Source organism: Lycorma delicatula, chromosome 3 (assembly GCF_047948215.1).
Source record: "Lycorma delicatula isolate Av1 chromosome 3, ASM4794821v1, whole genome shotgun sequence".
Classification (NCBI taxonomy): Eukaryota; Metazoa; Arthropoda; class Insecta; order Hemiptera; family Fulgoridae; genus Lycorma; species Lycorma delicatula.
The window spans coordinates 68,326,823-68,345,794 of NC_134457.1; the positions used below are offsets into that span (position 1 = coordinate 68,326,823).

The 18,972-nt window shown below is 34.1% G+C and overlaps 1 protein-coding gene across 1 annotated transcript in view; it reads right to left on the reverse strand.

Annotated features, from left to right (window-relative positions):
• LOC142321667 (murinoglobulin-1-like) overlaps window positions 1–18,972 on the reverse strand; it is a 104,117-nt gene that overhangs the window by 84,896 nt on the left and 249 nt on the right. Inside the window, exons 2-4 of the mRNA XM_075359935.1 lie at window positions 7,970–8,127; window positions 4,290–4,531; window positions 97–213 (exon numbers count right to left, since the gene is read on the reverse strand). Of these exons, the coding sequence (XP_075216050.1) occupies window positions 97–213; window positions 4,290–4,531; window positions 7,970–8,127 (517 nt within the window). The remainder of the gene's footprint in view (window positions 1–96; window positions 214–4,289; window positions 4,532–7,969; window positions 8,128–18,972) is intronic.

The window sequence follows — 18,972 nt, forward strand, 5'->3', positions numbered from 1 at the left end:
ACAATCAGAATGATAAAAAACTTTTCCTTTGATATAAAATATTTGAATTAGTTGCTTTTGTAACATAAACAATAAATTAACAAGTCAGTATCTTACCAATAAGCTCTCTTCAGAAAGAGCAAAGTCCAGTTGTATCAAACCAAGATCTGTTTTCAAATTTAACCACTGCTCCAAAGTAATTCCATTTGGGCTTTCTATCCATACTCTTTTCAACTAAAATTTAAAAAATTACAAATATTTTATGATAAATAGAATATATGAAAATGATTCTTGAATTTTTATTTCCTAATTCACAGTTATCAGCTATTTTACCGACAAAATTAACACAAAATTCTTTATCACATTTCCTAATTTCTTAGTAGGCTACCTAAAGTTATGAATGTTATAAAAATACACATGAACAAGTGAGATTGATTACAAATTTATAATTTTTATGCAAGAAGTAATTCCAATATGTGAAAGCCTCTAGGATTATCATCACCTGTAGCAGTTAAAGAATGCATGTATATATATACATCTTTTGTGTATTTTTTGTATAAGAGAGAGAGAGTGTGAGTGAGCGAGCAAGAGAGAGAGAGATTGAGAGTGTGTGTGTGTGTGTGTGTGTGTGTGTGTGTGTGTGTGTGTGTGTGTGTGTGTGTGTGTGTGTGTGTGGGTGTGTGTGTGTGTGTGTGTGTGTGTGTGTGTGGGTGTGTGTGTGTGTGAGTGTTAATAAATATCACAATGACAATGCTTGTAACTGAATTAACATCCACATTTGATCAAGTCAAACTTACCAGAGAAAGTGAGGTTTCCTTTTATATTTTTCAATATAATTACCCAATTAAGAAACAAATAATTTTAACAGTTTATTTCATTTTTGTTTTACTGACAATATTACCAACCAATATTTGTAAATGAAATGCCAATAAAATAGAACTTACAAGATACATTTTTTGATTCTTATCCACATTTCTTGATTTTTAAATTATAACTTACGATATTTTAATGAATAATTATTCATTTTACAATATAAAAAGAAAAGAATTGTGTTTGAATAAGGATTGAGAACAGACAACTTTTATGGACTCAGGAATTAGAATTTATTATAAACATATACAACAAAGAGTTTGAAATTTCTCATATTTTTCAAGTATTTGTATAAATTATTCTGTTCATAAATTATTTGGTGGTTTGCACAGACAAAATAAGTTGAAAAATTTCAAATTGTAATGTTTCTTGTTATTTTACATTTAAAGCCTGAAACAGTTAAATTTGACAACTCTCAACATCTGATCAGATGCAATTTTTTCCTTTTTTTAAAATTAATTATTACTATTAATATTTGCATTAATAATACAGTAACTAAGTTATAATAAAAAATCAAAATCAGTCAGGCATGGCATTTTCCATCAGCAGATGGAATGTATAGTGTAATCACTCTTATTAAATATGTATATAATGTTGTGTTTGTCAGTGTGCGTGTTTTATTAGTCTGTTGTATTATTACCTTATGTATGGTTTATAATTTAAAAAAACGATAATAACAACAATAAAAACAATAACCTTTCTGAACTGTAAACTTATATTAGTAATTTCACAAATACTTTCAGGAAATGAAAATCAACAAACTGTCAGTTCATGTGGTATATTAGTATTATGTATTTTTTCTGACTAATTTTGTTCTCTACTTTACATAATAGTGTAACAAGAATGGTATAACGAACCTGAGTAACGGATTGCTACCAATTAAGAAGAAAGTAGTAGAAAATATAATAATGGAAGGGATCCAGAAAGAGGCTGAAAGGAACCCTTTTAGTAAAGGTAACAGGTCCATTTAACAATCGTCTTTTGTAATACTGCCCAATGACACACCTAAACAAATGTTTGTTCCGTGAGAAGAGTTACTGAACCAGGGTAGAAGTTTCACGGGAACAAAAGGGCTCGATCAATTGTTACACTCAACTGGGGTCTGACTCAGTAGGTAAAGAAGAAAGGAGTATAAATACTCTAGAGAAGACTATTTAAAAGTCAGTTCTGTGAATCAGTCTAAGCGAGACATTATGATGTCAAGCTGTGAGATGTCAGTCAGGGAGAGTTTTCAGCAAAGTCATGAAGGAGCGAACTTCTAGTTTAGGTTTAATGCAATAACAGTGAGGTTACAAGTAATTCCAGTACATGAAAACAAGAAATGTTACTGTAAGACTGTAAGTGAAAGAGATAATGAGCTAAATTTTATTCATAAACTGTTAGGGTAGTTTTGTTTGTGAACAGCTAAGGTATTTATAGTGAAAGAACTTTATACTTGTCTTATCTATTATACTATTGTTGTTAATACAAGACTAGTGGTTGTGCTAATGTCTTTTGTCAATGGGACTGAATTCTGCTTTTTATTATTTATCTATTGTGAATAAATCTTGACGATTACTTTAAATTCTGTTTTGTGTGTAACAACTGTTTATTATTATTATTGACATTCATTATTATTGTATGCTGTTGTCATCGTTACTATTCTGATTATTATTATGGTTGTGATCACTATATTTCATGTTTTGTTTTATTATTGTCGATTACTATTATTATTATTATTATTATTATTGATTTGTCTTGTTTTACTTATGATTTTAAATCGTTAAATTGTGATTTTAAACCATTAAATTGTAATTATATAAGCATTTTCAATTGTCAATCTCTCAGCATCCTGATCGAGCCGCAAACATGCGATACTACATTCTCTACAAGTGTGAGTAGTTAGCTATTGAACTGTTTTATTCAGACATTTTTATATTAAATTTTTTTGTTTAAAAGTATGTGTTTATCACATGATGTAACATAGGTGACAAAGCTGATCATTGTTTTATGAAGTGCACATTCCATGTAGCATAAGCATGTAGCCCATAAAGATAAGTGAGTTGATTGAGATGGGTTTTCTACACATAAGCAAGTATTGGATTTAGCTAGGTCAATGGAATCAAATGGTTTATTATGTTCTTGTTCTACTGTAAGTTGGCATGTAATTTGTTAGTGAGGAATGCATGCTTATTTTCTTTCGTTCCTGTGCACAAAAGTGCAAAATTGTCAATGTAAAAGTGTAGTGTAGTATTTTGATTGTATGTCTCTCATTCTGAAATAAATGAGCAATTTAAAGTAAATGTAAAAATGTTTCAGCCAGGAGGTTAGAATTAGGTGAATCTATTGGTAGACTTTTTTAAAGTAGTATTTATTGTTATGTAAAAACAAATTGTTTATCAAAATTTATTTATGGTGATGATGGTATTCTAATACTGTAGAGTTGGTATTTCCTTCTTTCAGGTGGCAAACAAGAACCTGATATTTAATAATTTATTTTATTTTTAAGGCTTTTTATAAAAAATAAAATCAACAGCTAATATGAAAAATACACAAAACTGTTTTTTTTTCTAGTAAATAGAGAGAACTGTACAAAGGCTCTCATTAACTGATGAGAGGTACTTCAAAAAATATGATGTATTAACATTCATGAACTTATAATAATATGAAAGCTATTCCAAACTTGAATTGTGATAGCCATTACCATGGCAAGCAGCCCGTAGTAATCCATGATCTTGTTAAAATTTACCTACCATTCATTTTCTTTAGTGCCACTAAGGCAGTGGTCAATAAAATATGAAATCTGTCATAATCACTTCTAACTGTAAGAATATGACATGACAAATTTTTGCATAAAGAAGGATCCTGTGCTACCATATAAACCTATTGAAGGTTGTGTGGTTTCTTAGGCAATTAAGTGAATAAGTGCATCAGCACTCATTCACTTAACAATTAAAAAAATCTAAGTAGGCACTATCAAATCAAAAAAAATAATAACAGGTGTCAGCAGGTTTGAGATCAAGCAAATTTTTCTGAAATTCATATAAGTTAGAACTACAATATCATCTGCAGTGTGAAACACTGAAGAAGCTTCACTGGTCAAATTAGAACAATTGGCAGAGGATGCTTGCAAAGGCTGTTATTCTTCTGCATTAAAATGAAGTCATGCTTTGCAGATTGCATGAAAGCATTACTTGAACAATTCAAATCAACTATCCCCTACAGCCAAGCTGCAAAGCTCAGATCACCTTGGATTTTTTTCATGTTGATTAGGGTACCAAGCAGAAGAATTATACCAATATTTTAGTCAAAATTAGTTCCCTATTCAAGTCTAATTTTCTTATACTAACACTCTTCCATATTACCCAATATTCTGGTAATCTGACACTTTTTGATTCCATTTTGATAAATGAATGTAAATCTATTGTAATTTATTTCTGATAAAATTCTTTGTTTCTTACCTGATCTTTATGAACTTTTAATTTATGTGTTAAGCTAAAAATTCTAAATCTAAGAGTTTCGCCAGGCCTATAAACTGGTTTTTCAATGGCTATAATTGTAACCAGTGGATCTTGTTTTATCTTAACATTTTGTTCACTTATGTCATTTACATCACTATCCTCATACGATGGCAACTGTACCTGAAGTTTGCCATCTGTATTATTTGTTGATGGGATATGTAATGATAGACAAGTTGTATTACCTTCAAAAAAGAGAAAAATTTCATCAATGAAAAAAAATAAAGTAAGTATAGAATAATCTTTTTTTTATAAAACAAAAAATTTAATCAAAATTATATACTACAGAACTAATATTTAAATAAATCCCGTATTATTACTACTGAAATAACAAACTAATTCATCTGTATTTACAATTTTAATGTTTTACATTCAAAGAACATATGACCAAAATACAACTGCTTATAGTTTAAACAACCATAGTTGCTTATAGTTATAGAATTGCTTATAGTTTATAGTGTTGCAAATGTTTAGTGCCATAACCAAATAGTTGTAAATATCTAACATGAGGCTCTGATCATCCTAAAAATGGCATAGTCAATATAAGTTGGAACTACAATATCATCTGCACTGTGAAACACTGAAGAAGCTTCACTCTGATCACTAAAAGAGCACAAGAACAACAGGTTCTTGTGCTCATCTGGTATGTCAGGCATGACATACCAGATAACTAGGTGAGGTAAAAGGTAAAATAATTTCTTGTTATCTCTACCACTGAACTAAAAAACGGTTGCACATCAGCCAAAATGGTTTAATCTTCATCACAGTTACTGGCTGTAAATTGAACATCAACTTGCAGAGAAAACAACTCTGACTAATGGTGCTTTCATCTCAACTGTTTTACTCTTGCAACAGCCATAAGAATAATTGAAAAAGATTAAAATAAGCAGCAAATGTGTGTCCCCTTCTGTGAAAAACAATGCATTATATACAATATCTTAACAATATAGGAAACTGAAGTTTTTAAACTTTAAAACAACTAGTATGTTAAAATCCCAATTTTTATGGATATCATTTACATGAACTTACTGGATCAAAAATTATGTTGTAATTGATCATCTTTACATTTATTTATTTAATACTTCCACAGTTATAGAAGTTAATAGTATCAAAAAAATTGGACTTTTGTTTTAACAATTTTTTTAAAAATGAAACAGGAAATGTACATTTTTTCTAATTCCTGCAGACAAGTGTAAACAAAAAACAAAGTGAAAAGTTTACCCAGATATTATTCTATGAAAAAATATTACATGGATTTTCCTTTATATCTTCCTAAAAGGTAAAATTGGATAAAGTTGTTTAATATTTGCAATTTACACTGTGGTATTACTGGAAACATTTAATTGATCAATGGTATAGTGCTAGATATTAAATTATATATATAAACAGTAAAACCTTCAGTGACTTACTCATTCCTAATTTAGCTGAAATTTAACATAGTTATCTTTAAGGCATCTTTAAGAACAGTAAAAAATTTTGACTGACAATCCCCAGAGGGTTAAAAATTAGCTGAATCCTCAAAAATCTAAATTTACTGACTGATTTACAATTTTTCACTGATTCTCATATTTCCTGAATAGTTAGCTGTGTTCTGAGTTAGTTGTATCCACAGGTTTAAAAAAGTAAACAATGTTATATTCATTATCAATACTAAAAGGGTTAAGAAGGACATCTAAAACTTAAAACATGTAGTACCTGACTGCTGAAAAATGCAAAACAATGCAATTCATGAAAAATAATATTTTCTATGCATGGTTTTTCAGAGGAAATAAATATTAGGATTTTGTAAAATAAATTTTTTTTCAGGTAAAAATATTTTTAATTAAAAATTAAGACTGAAGAAGATAAGCATACATATATACATGTATGTACATTGTATGGTACATTGTAAAAATGTACCAACAATGTGAAAAAATGCTATATAAACCAAGAAAAGGCCAACTTTTAAATCTATACACACTAAAGTGAGAAAATAATAACATCTTTTAAATTATTTTCTTATAGATAATATTCAGTTTTGGAATATGTTCGTAAATGTTTCATTTATGTTATTCTTAGAATTCATGTAGCTGCGCTCCATTTCAATCCCTCATATCATCTTGCAGAGTCTATGATATTGTACTCAGAAAAGAGTAGTTGTTTTATTTGCTATCTTTAATAGATGCAATGTCACTTCATTTGGAAAAATCTACATTTAAACCACAATTTTTTGACCTTATTTCTTCTAAATATGCAACCAGCAAACTCATTTCTCTTGCTTATAATCAGGGAAATAGATATAAAAGAAAATGTGTACACGAATACTGCAAGCTCAGACTGTATTGAAACTCATGACAAAAATCAGGAAATGTGAATGAAGTTAGTGGAATACATCTAATGATATGATTGTAACAACTTTATAACATTTAATAGCTGGTTTTAGCTATTTCATTTTTTTTTTAAATGTAGTTACTGCAATTAACTTAATGATTAAATGAGTCTCTAGATTAATTTACAGGTTAAATATGCAACATTTACAAGTTTGTGATTATGAACAGGAGGAAGTCATCTTATATGATACCTCAACAATGTAAGATAATTGTTACAGCACAGACAATAATACACACATCTACCTTCTTACCAATCAACATTTCACTCGCTAATATTTTAACATTTTTGACTGTTTAAAGCTTTTTTTATGAGTAAAAAAAATGAGTAAAAAGCTATGTTAAATGGTTCAGTTATGCTTAAAGTATTATAAATTTTACATAAAATGATATTGTATTTTGATAATTGTATCAGTTGTTTTACTAAATACAATCTGGATATGTAGAGATTTTTTTAATTACTAGCATAGTAATGTGGTAAACTTAACCAGAATAAAATAACATGATAATTAAGTAAGCAACTGGCATGTTTCTCTTTGACACAAACAGAAAACATATATAAAATAGTAGAGTTTTTCTGCCATTTATTTTTTTTTTAAATTACTTTGAATTTCGTTGAAAAATACTGCAATAGCATCAATTGGTAAAAACATACATTTTTTATAACCATCTTTTCTTCAGTACATTTCTCAATTAGTTTCATTATAAATGCATGTCATTTTATTAAAAATTATTTTTTCACTATATGAATTTATTTTTTCATCTCAAAAATCCATCATGCATTTTAAATATTTTATTAACACTTAAATTTAACAAAAAAAATTCCAGCTGTGATTAGTTTGTTTCAATACATGAAAGATGTAGAGGAAAGAACAGAAAATAATATTTATAGGTGACAAATGGAAAAGAAAATTTTGTGATTTCATACAACCCTTTTTGTCTAACTTATGAGTCAAAGAATAAAAGAGATTTGAAATCTAATGACAAAAGTAAGATTGGTTATAAATAATGTCTATTCTAAGAAGTGTAAAGCAACAGCAACACAGAAAATTAATGAATGAGTATTTGAAACACTTTGGGAGGGTTAAACCAAGATTTCAGACAAAACTGAGTCAAAATTTCAAGCAATCGTAGGGGAAAACAGGGGTAGTACGTAATAAATAAGCATAGTTGTCCACTCAAATGCAGAATGCAACTGATATGAAATGAAAAAATTGAATATTATTGGATTAAATAAGGAAAAATTGTTACACAAACCTTTGACAAAATCTCTTGTTGATGCAATGACATTGCCTGAATTCAATTCCAAAAGGTTAACAGTTACAGGAGTAAGTTTTCTTCTATTATGAATACTAATACAAATTTTCTCTTTTGATTCAGAGAGAAGATATTTTGGTGCCGTTACCAAAAAGCCACTGCAAAATGAAATTTATACTGAGTAAATGAGAATGATTAATTAACATAAAATTCAAAGAAGTAACCATAATTCCAGGAAAAATTATAATCAAAATTACATTAGAAATAATGATCATAAATTTCCTGTGTTTTCATGACAGTCAACGATGGTACTAATTAAAAAATATAAACTTGCAATAATAATCCAAATTAAAATCTGTACTAGATATATATAGATGATGAATAACACAGGTTATTCACAATCATTTTGCATCCAGATGAGCTGCAGATATGGCTTCAAAATTTAAAAAAAAATTAAGTTAGTAAGTTATATAAACTTCAAATAAATAAAGGGAATATCAAAAAAGCCTTAATGGGAATATGCAATATAACCTCTGGCCTCTTTTCACAAATAGGTTTGTGTTGTATAAAGTCTTTTTCAGTGCTATTTTTGAGCTGGCGGTCGAGTGTGTATCTTCCCCAATTTCACAATCTTGCTATCTGAGAATTAATCTTGCTATCTGTGCCCTTACTGTTAAGACGATTCATACCCTTTTCATGGGGATTCAGAGGATTTGGTGCGCATGATTTGTTCGAGCACCCACCACCTCATTGCGGTAAAAAGAGTGGCAACAACTCCTAGTCGCGAGTCCCTGTTATGAGCAAAGGGGCCTTTACCCTTAATCCTGCTTGTGCTCTTTTAGAGCAGGGACTGTAATCTGTAACTATGTGTTGATCTTTGATTTCACACATTTGATCCAGTAGTGAAGAGTGACAGGAGAATACAGAAGGTCTCCAGCTGTCCAAGGCTTGCTGCAAGTAGTCATCACACTTGTGAGCTGGTGCCCAATATCTCTAAATAGAAGGAATACAGTGAGCATTTTGTTCATGTACTGTTAGGTCAGGGCATCTCAGACCATGACAGATATTAGTGAGGTAGGTAAGAAGCCTAGCCGGAGGAGGGGGCCGAAGCTTTATCCTTTGATCTCCTTGAACACTGGTCCTGACAACGATGGTTCAGAAGTAGATATAGGGGTGACCACCTGGGAGGGTATGAAACCATCTATTGAAGAGTTTTTGTAAGCCAGTGGCAGGCCTGGCAGCTCTGCTCCTTTGGTCCGTGATGTTTTGGCAGAACTGGGTGGCTTGCCTTTCTACTTAGCAAATCCTAAGTGTACTAGTGCTGCTACCAGCAGGAGATTATTGCCTCGACTCGAATTCTTCCGAGCGGCTTTCACAGCTCTCGTCGAGGGTTTCGAAAATCTTGCCTCACGGCCTAAAAAAATAACTGTAGCTCAAAAACCGGACCGGCCCTGATGCAACCGCATAGATGTGATGGGGCAGACATGGAACCAGCCAGTCCTCTAAAGAAACCTGAGGTTGCGTTTGTAAATAGGGCGGAGGGCTCGATTGTGTCCAGCAGTCAGCTGAAGAAAGACCTCCAGGTTGCCCCTCGTGGTGACCGGAAAGATCTTAAAATTAGAAACATTAAAGAGATCGGCAAGGTATTAGTTGTGGTAGTGGATGATACAGAGACCATTCAGGCAATTAGAGACTCCACGGCGGTTAAGCGATTAAATTTGAAAATAGACCCGAAGAGAACGCGTAGGCCCCGTATTATAGTCAATGATATTGACCATAACCTTACCGACGAAGATGTCTTATCCCTCATTAGGGAACAGAACACTAATTTGGATGAAGCCGCCTTCCGGCGACTGCAGGTTGGTCTTTAAAACGGCTAGGCGTGATACACAGAAATATCACGGAGCTTTGAGGTAAGTTTTGGTCTCCTTCAAAAATTTACATCTGCAGGCAGACTATTTATCGATTTAGGGTCCTGCCGAGTAAAAGAGTAAGTGGATGTCCAAAGATGTTTCAACTGCTGCAGATATGGTCACAGGGCTAAATTTTGTAAGTTTGCCTTGGTGTGTGACCATTGTGGCGAGGAGGGCCACAAGCGGGACGATTGTTCGCATAGGTCCAAGGCTCCGGCCTGTGCTAATTGTAAGAGGTTGCACAAGAATCATGAAAACCCAGTTGTTAGTACGGAGTGTGGCTGTTACGTAAGGGCTGTTGTGTTGTACTTTAATTCCTTAGATGGTTAGGTTCGGCCAACAAAATGCCCAGGGTGCTTATGTAGTTCAGATTGAGTTAGGCGCGATTGTATAGAGACGGAGCCTTGATGTTGCCCTTCTGCAGCACCCATACGTAATTAGGGGTGATCTGCCAGGCTTTCACACCTGGAAAAAGTTTTGTGTAGGGCATACCTGTATGTCTACTATTCTATGCAGGAAGTCGCTTGATAGTGTCTTTATATGGCAGGTTTCTGACGCGCACATGTTGTGGTCAGACTTGCCATTCGGGGACAGAACCTTACAGTTGTTAGTTCATACTTTCAATATAGGGATCTCACTGAGAAACACCTAGCAAGATGCGATAGGATCCACCGTATTGTGGGTTATGGTCCAATCCTTATTGGTGTAATGTTAATGCGAAGTCGCTTTTCTGGCACAGTGGAATCACTGATCATGGCGATGGCCTAATTGAAAGTTTCATCGCGCAGCACAATTTTGAGGTCTTTCATGTTGCAGATCAGTTGGCCACTTACATCGGTACGGTTAACGGATGAAGGGCCTTTTCAAGTACAAATATTGATATCACCATTGGTAGGGACACCCCTGGCAGGGTCGTTGAATGATCGGTGGTCGACGACTGTTCTAGCGATTATCGGTTTATACTTTTTGAAACAGCGGATGAGCTGCGCGATGGTCATGAGAGTCACTTTCCTATTTACTGGGGGCGCTTCCTATATAGGAGGGTGGACTGGTCGAAATTCTTCTCTTTGTTGGAGTCCAGACTGGAGATTTTTTTCTCGAGACCTTGACGGCCTGTCATTAGATGTCCTGACAGAAAATTTCACTGTGGTGGGGGCGGCTGAAGCCGCCATTCCTAAAGACACTGACCGGGAACGTATATCTGGTTGGTGGTCTCGGAATCTGACAGCAATGAAGCAGTCTGTGAGCCGACTCAGAAGGGCTGCGCAACGAGAGAGTGATCCCGATCGGCGTGCGGCCCTAACTGGAGATTACCGCAGAGCGAGGGCTAGGTACTTTCATAGCATTAGGTCCTCCAAGTGTAATTCCTGGCGCTCCTTCGTTCAGGAGCAAGGGAATAGAGACCCTTGGGGCGTTGTGTATAGAGCTCTTGGACATAAGCGCAAGAAAGATGTCCTCTTGTCAGCCTTGTCAACCCGTGAGGGAGTGTTAATTGATAAGAACCGTGTTCTTAACATTTTGCTGAATGATTTGCTCCCAGATGACAGTATGGTGGGTGAGGTTTCATACCACCGGCGTGTAAGGCGGGAAGTCGCGGTTTTCGAAACCGACTGGCAATTTTCTGAGATCACTGAAGCGGAAGTGCGCAAGGTGATCTGCAGTATGGCACGGCACAAGGCTCCCGGATGTGATTATATCACAGTGGAGCTCCTTGTTCAAGCGCTTCCAATATTCCTTGGTTCTCTAACTAGCATATATAATAGGTTGCTCTTCGCAGGCCATTTTCCGGCGAGTTGGAAGCGTGGAGACTTGGTGTTGTTCAAAGGTGGCGACAAAGATCCTACAGTTATTTCTTCTACCGTCCACTAACGCTCTTGCCCGTGATTGGCAAGGTTTTTAAGAAGGTCCTATATATGCGTATTAATGTTAGATTGGCCACTGATCATTTGCTGATTAGTATGACAACCATGGTTTCCGTCCGGGCAAGAGCACTGACGATGCCATACTAAAGGTGATGGGTATAGCTTCCTCTAGTCCATGTAAATATGTAATAGGGATTTTTATGGACATATCCGGGGCATTTAACAACTTATGGTGGCCTTCTACCCTGTTTCAGATGCAGAAGCGTAAGTGTACACGAAATGAACTAGAAGTGCTCTCAAGTTATTTCAGCCATCCCTGCATGACGGCAGGTTTCCTTGCATGACGGCGGCTCGGAGGTTCGTAAGACCTTAACTAAAGGATGCCCTCAGGCAGTGTTCTGAGTCCCCTTCTTTAGATCATAGAATTCGATTCGATGTTGCGTTTAAGGTTGCCATGTCGTTGTCGTGTCGTCGCGCTGCTACTGATTGAAGGGGATTCGCGTAATGAGGTAGAGTTTCGAGCTGCTCATCCTTGTGACACACTTCGACTGTAGAGTCTTCAACATAAGATGATTTTCAGCTCAGAGAAAACCACAATGATGTTGCTTAAGGACCGATTGACTGCTACCCGACGAATCCGGATGGCTGGTCTCCCCATTCGGTACGTTACGACTCAAAAATACGTGGGTGTTATCCTTGATGAGCATTTTCGGTTTAAGAAACATCTTCAGTATGTAGCAAAAAAGGCTGCTGATAGAATCCGTAGTCATTCATCTTAATTGGGAATGAATTACCGAACCATGCGAATCCTTTACAAAGTGTCAGCGAAGCTATTATGCTGTATGCTGCGCCTGTCTGGGCTCACCGCATGGCTTTTAGGTATTGCACGGACATATTGCTGCGGGTCCAGCGACTCCTCTTGCTGGCGGTTATAGAACAGTTTCGCGGGAGGCAGTTTGTGTTATAGCCGGAGTCAAACCAATAGATATCTTGGATAATGAGCGCTATCTGGTATCTGGTTATGTAGCGTTAGTGGTTAAGTAACGCTACATTTCCAAGGTACATAACCTACTGACGTCAGAACGAAAGCAGGAGATTGAAGACCGGGGTTTTGCGTCTTGGCAGGTCAGGTGGGATGAATCCCCCACAGGTCGCTACACGCATGGTATATTTCCTATATTGTCTGATTTAGGTGCGACTAGATGGGTGTCCCGCAATCTGTATATCACACAGTTTCTCTCCGGGCATGGTGCCTTTTGGGCGAGTTTGGCTAGGTTTCGTATGGTGAATTCGAGTCAATGCCCGGATTGTGGGACTGATGATGTCTTCCACAAAACGAGGTCGACCGTTCACGAGCTATTAGGGAACTTGAGAGAATACATTCCTTTCTGAATCTCCGTATTAACTGGATGATCCGCGAGGAGTGATCTATAGTGGCTGGTTTTCTTCGCGCTCTTGTGGTGTGTAAGTCTGCAAAGGAAGTTTAATCGAGGTACTCGATCGTGGTAGGATCCCGGGTGGCTAGGGTTCCGACTTAGGTATTGGATTGGTTGGAGGGAGACGCATTGGCATCGTGCCACGGTTATATTGGTATTGTTTGTGATTCGCTTTTGGACTTCCACTGATAGTAGTGGCCGCACCGCCGGGGTATGTTAACCCGTGCGACCTGGAGCGTGGCTTCCCTCCGCCGGTGGCGGTCGTGATCGTGACTTGGTAATGCCAGCGAGACATCATGATGCGATCGGGTGATGGTGCGGGGTTTGTCCCCGACTCGTGCGTGGACGGGAATGAGGTTGCGTTCCCCTTGATAGGTGATCTAAATTGGTCGACTTAATTGGATGTAGGTCTGAATTTCTATGTTGTGTAAAACATAGTTTTGATTGGTATGAGTGTATCACTGATTTAACTTTAAACTCGTTCGTTCTCTGAAGCATTCACAGTCACGAACGGTGTTGCCAAATTTTTACTAGGCGCGGGGTTCGCGCTTCCCCGGTTTCGGTCAGTTAGGTTGAAGGAATCTGTTAGGTTGGATGTGAAGATGTTCGTTTGAAGCCTACGTGAAGGCGAAATTTGATTTGTATTTTATTGATGCAAATGTCTGCCGAGGCATTTACATCGGTGACAACTCTACCAAGGCCTAGCTGATGACTGTGAGATGTAATCAGTTAGGGGGTCTAAAGACAACCTCTAGTAAAGCCCCTCAGGGCTTGGAATGGAGGGGGTGGTGTGGCGACCGGTAACGTCACAATGTCTTCCTACTATGGAATTGGGGTGCAATATACTACATAAAAATAATATAATTTTAGTAATAATACTACTGTTACAATCAGAAAATACACATGACACAAACTATAATCTGGTATAGCATATCCTATTTCATGAGTAAAGAAATTCATTATCAGTTGGTTAGCATGCATTATGAGACAGCTCACAAAATAATTCCATGTTTAACATATAAGTAATTAAGTAAGAAATATAAGTAATATAAAAGAAATATAAACTTATTACAACACAATGTACCAAGTTGTGTACATTTTTAAAAGGCCAACTTCAAAATGTTACAGTTGTTTTTATGGCCTTCCTGTTTTAATTCTGGCTAATGGGTGTTGTTTTTTTTTTAAGTTAGACATACATGTAACAAGAATGTGGTCAAAGTTAAATGTAACTTCAAGTGCATACACATATCAATGCTTCTTTTGACATTTATAATGTTCAAGTCTATTAAGATGCGGTCCTATTTGTATATATGTAAAATTTTAAGGTTATTGCAAAGTTGGTAGTTTTGGGATTTGTGCCTATGAGATGGTTGACAAATTGATAAATGATGATTCTACGTTACTGTATTCTGTTTTTAAGTGTTAATTTTAGCAATTCAACAACATTCTAAATACTTGTCCACATAATACAAAAAAGCCACCAAAATAATACAAAAAAGTAACATCAGCTGATGCCAGTGAGAACAACCACGCACTACGGATCATTGTTCCAAGAGTTTATATTTTTAAATGAAGAATTATAATTTTTTATAGAAACTTAATTTCCTTAAAATTCTGATTAATGCGAGGGAAAATTCATGTGAAACATTGACAACTCATGTTTTTTTTTAAATTCAACAAATGCACATTCATCCATAATTACCATCTATTATACAGGTGAGAAACATAAAACCGAACCTGTAATGTAACCGCTGCAGAATTGGTAGGTTATATTGGAGTGAAATTTTATTAATGATACGGATAAATTAAATAAGAAAAATATAAAACGTAATTTAAATGTTGCATTTATGTTATTGTTACAAAATATGTTAAAAATGACAACCCTACGTATCAATACACTTTTGCGCGGAACTGATCATATTGAAAGTCACCTGATGCAAAACATTGTTGTTAATTGCGTTGATTTCTCGTTGAATGTTCACCTTCAGTTCATCAATATTGAGGAGATAGATGCATAAACTCTCTCTACGTAGCCCCAAACAAAAAATTGCAAGTTGACAACTCTTTTCTTTCTTTTTCCTGTTTAGCCTCCGGGAATTACCATTCAGGTATTACTTCAGAGAATGAATGAGGATGATGTGTATGAGTGCAAGTGAAGTGTAGTCTTGTACGGTCTTAGTTCGACTATTCCTGAGATGTGTGGTTAATTGAAACCCAACCACCAAAGAACACCGGTATCCACAATCTAGTATTCAAATCTGTATAAAAGTAACAGCCTTTACTAGGACTTGAATGCTGGAACTCTCAACTTCTAAATCACCTGATTTGGGAAGGCGCGTTCATCACTAGACCTACCTGGTGGATTAAGTAGTCAACTCTGGGAAACGTGGAGGCCACCGTCCTCTGCTGACAGCTCATTGTGTCTCCTTCAGTTGTTGCACAGTTGTAACATGGTATGGCTTCAATTTTAATTCATGAGGACAAGATGTGTATTTAACATCAGACTGGTGGGATAACTTGGGTAGCGATTTTTATGGACTGGCAGTAATTCTCCTTTCAATATCGGCAATGGCCTGTGGAGTTCTAACGGAAGGTTGCCAATTTTGTTTTTCATTTGAAACCGAACCTGTTGTATGCAATTTTTTAACTAAATCATGTATTCTACTCTTCATGGGATATAGGCATTCAGAATTTTTTCTACGAATAATTGACATGACTCTTCAAGCAATCCAGAATGAATATAGGCCTCAACTATAGCTATCCTCTCCTGGATTGAAGAAGGCATTTTACACAAACAATTGAACTCACAATACTGCACTGCAACAAAATGTACACTGCACTGACACATAACTACCTTATAAATGACAGCAACAATCAGTAGTGATCAATCAGCAACAATAGATCCACTAGTCCTGCTAGTTGTGTGAGTTTCATAAATAGTGTTGGGTAGCGGTTTCATTATTGGTTTGGTTTTATGTGGCTCACCTGTATATACATGTAAAAACCTGTTGGTGCCTATGAGTCTGTTAAACTCTCACACAAAAAATTACTTTGCTGCTTGAGCTGAAATTTGCATGAACATAGTTTTTCTACCTTGAAAGAATATAGGAATATTGCCATCATGAAATGTTTCATTGTTTCATTTTGATGGCCGTTTTAACGACTTGCAGTAACAACCAGATCATGTTCCTTGCCAATATTCAATTTTACTATGACTAAACATTTGATTAAAGTAAACCATTTGAAGATCACTTGCAGTATTATAAATTAAATTTTCTAAGAAAATGGTTTCTTTGTTTTTTTCTATATCTCTAGGTTATCGAGAAAAGTAGCTTTAAAGGTGTGATGGTGTAAATGTACATTCCTTTAGACTTGTCCTACACTTTCAAGTGCCTACAGTTTCCACTTAAAAGCTTCTTTTTTTATAAATATAAATAAGTCACAAGAGCAGATGTTTCAAGTGTCTGGTCTCCACTTGGAGAGTCAATACTTTTTACATGGGTAACTTTATATGGCTTGCTCCAGAGTCTCCTGTGGGAAAAATCTGTATATACACATTCCGAGGGGAAAAATTTTAAATAATATATAATAAAAGTCTATTCTTTAGATTATGTTACTGACATACTGCTCCACAAAAAAAGAAAAAAAAGTTAAAACATAGATTAAAAAAAACATAAAAAATAGAACAAAAAATAAATAAATGAATAAATGAAGTATGGTCACCTCCTCATGATGTTTGTCAGACAACGCTAAGAACCAAGCAAATTTTTTTTTTATCTGTATGAAAGTTGGGTAACCAGCTGTAACTACGAGTACTATTTTTTAAGATGGGGGCTAACTATTCTGAAACCTGCATACTTCAGATCAGTTTTGAGTACTGTCTTGACCAAACTGTTGCTCTGAAGAAACTACAATACTCTAGTAGTTTTTATAAAGTTGATAGGCTTTAATTGTTATTTATCAGTATTATTCTCCCACTCATGAGGATAATGAACTTAGTAAGGATCAATGGAAAAGTTCAGTATGTTCATGGAGAAGAAATTCAGCTGACCAAATTGCCATATATCATTGTTCATCTGGGGAAGTTGAGTTTGTTAAAATTATTATAAACTCACAACCGAGTTATGCAATAACTACACTCCAAAACTTTCAAACACATAAAGAAAAATAAATAAATATGAACAAAATCTTGAAATATGCAAAAACAAAAATTGGAGATATAAACGTTTTCTTTGAATGATTAATTCACCATATAAACTTTGAAGTAAAATTTTTAACTTATAAAAATGCCATTCAGACCAGGATTTGAACCCAGGATCTCCGGATGAAAGGCCGAAGATCTACCACTACATCATGGAGAACAGCATAATAAAATTTTTATTATCGTTTATCAGAATATAAACTTTTTCAGCTAGCAAGCATTCCAAATTGCAAAGTAATTAGGAAAATCATAGAATTATAATTAGGTACAAAATACAATTACAATACAATACAATTAGTTACAAAATAATCATAATTAAAATAAAAAACAACTTTAAATTAATTACAAAAAAGTAACTAAATAATAACGAAAAAACAAACAATTAAAAATAACAGTAATTATAAAATATAATATATTATTAAGAAAAAGAGTTGTAATGATTACAGTAACTAAAAGCATTTACTAAAGAAAAGAATAAAACTATCACTTGAAGCCATATCAAAAAAATGAATACATTAGTCCAGTGACAAAGAATAATCACATGGCAATACATGGTAGAATATACAAAAATTCTTATGATGAGAAAGAAATAATATAAGACACACATTAAAAAACTACATTTAGATGCTTAATTATATGGAAAACAGATTTTAGATTTTTTAATAAACCAATAGAATAAAAAAGGGCCCTATCAAAATGTAGACATTAAATTATGATTCTTTAACTATCTTTTGAAAAAAAAACATGTAAACTAACCAACCACATTCAACCAAGTACATCCAAAACTAACATTCTTTTAAATTGTAAAATTATCCAAGCAAGATATAAAGATAATAACAAAGTTATTTTAATCACAAATGAAACAGATATCAACAACAGATCTTGTTTGTTGGAATAACAAGAGAATTTAAATTTTAAAATTAAAAAGGACAAGGTGTATATAATTAAAATAAATTATATAATCTATCATGAACAAAAATGAAAACAATAATTTTAATAAAATAACAATAATGAACACAAAATTATTGTTAGTAATATCATGTATAAACCAGTTTTTTGGTCACTTTAAAATGAGTGCTATTAACAGAAATTGATCAGTAAGAATTTTACTGTCTTCACAGTAAATCTTTACATAACTAATTTTGGCCTTCTTTAGGAAGAAAAAATCTGTTCAAATAAATTAATTCATTAAAAAAAAATTGTATGTTTATCTGTTTAAAGTATTTTTGAAATTCTATAAAAATTAATTTATTCAACATTTGTGTGTAAAAGTTTATAGAAGTTATCTAGAGCATCTTTTATTACTGACAAGTATCCTTAAATATGATAATAGCAGAATAACAAAGTTTACAAATTAAATAATTGTGCTGTAGAACTATTATCAAAATATCACTAGGAGTTTTAATATTTACAATGTTTACAGGTGGTAATACAGAATGGAACTTTTTGAAATGACAGTTTTAATGACAGTAAACTTTTTTTTATTAGAAGGAAAATTTGATATAAGAGCCTAATACTCCTAAACCTTTCCTTCTTATTAAGAAAAATGTCATTAAAACAAATATGTTTAATTAAAATTAAAAAAAAAAAA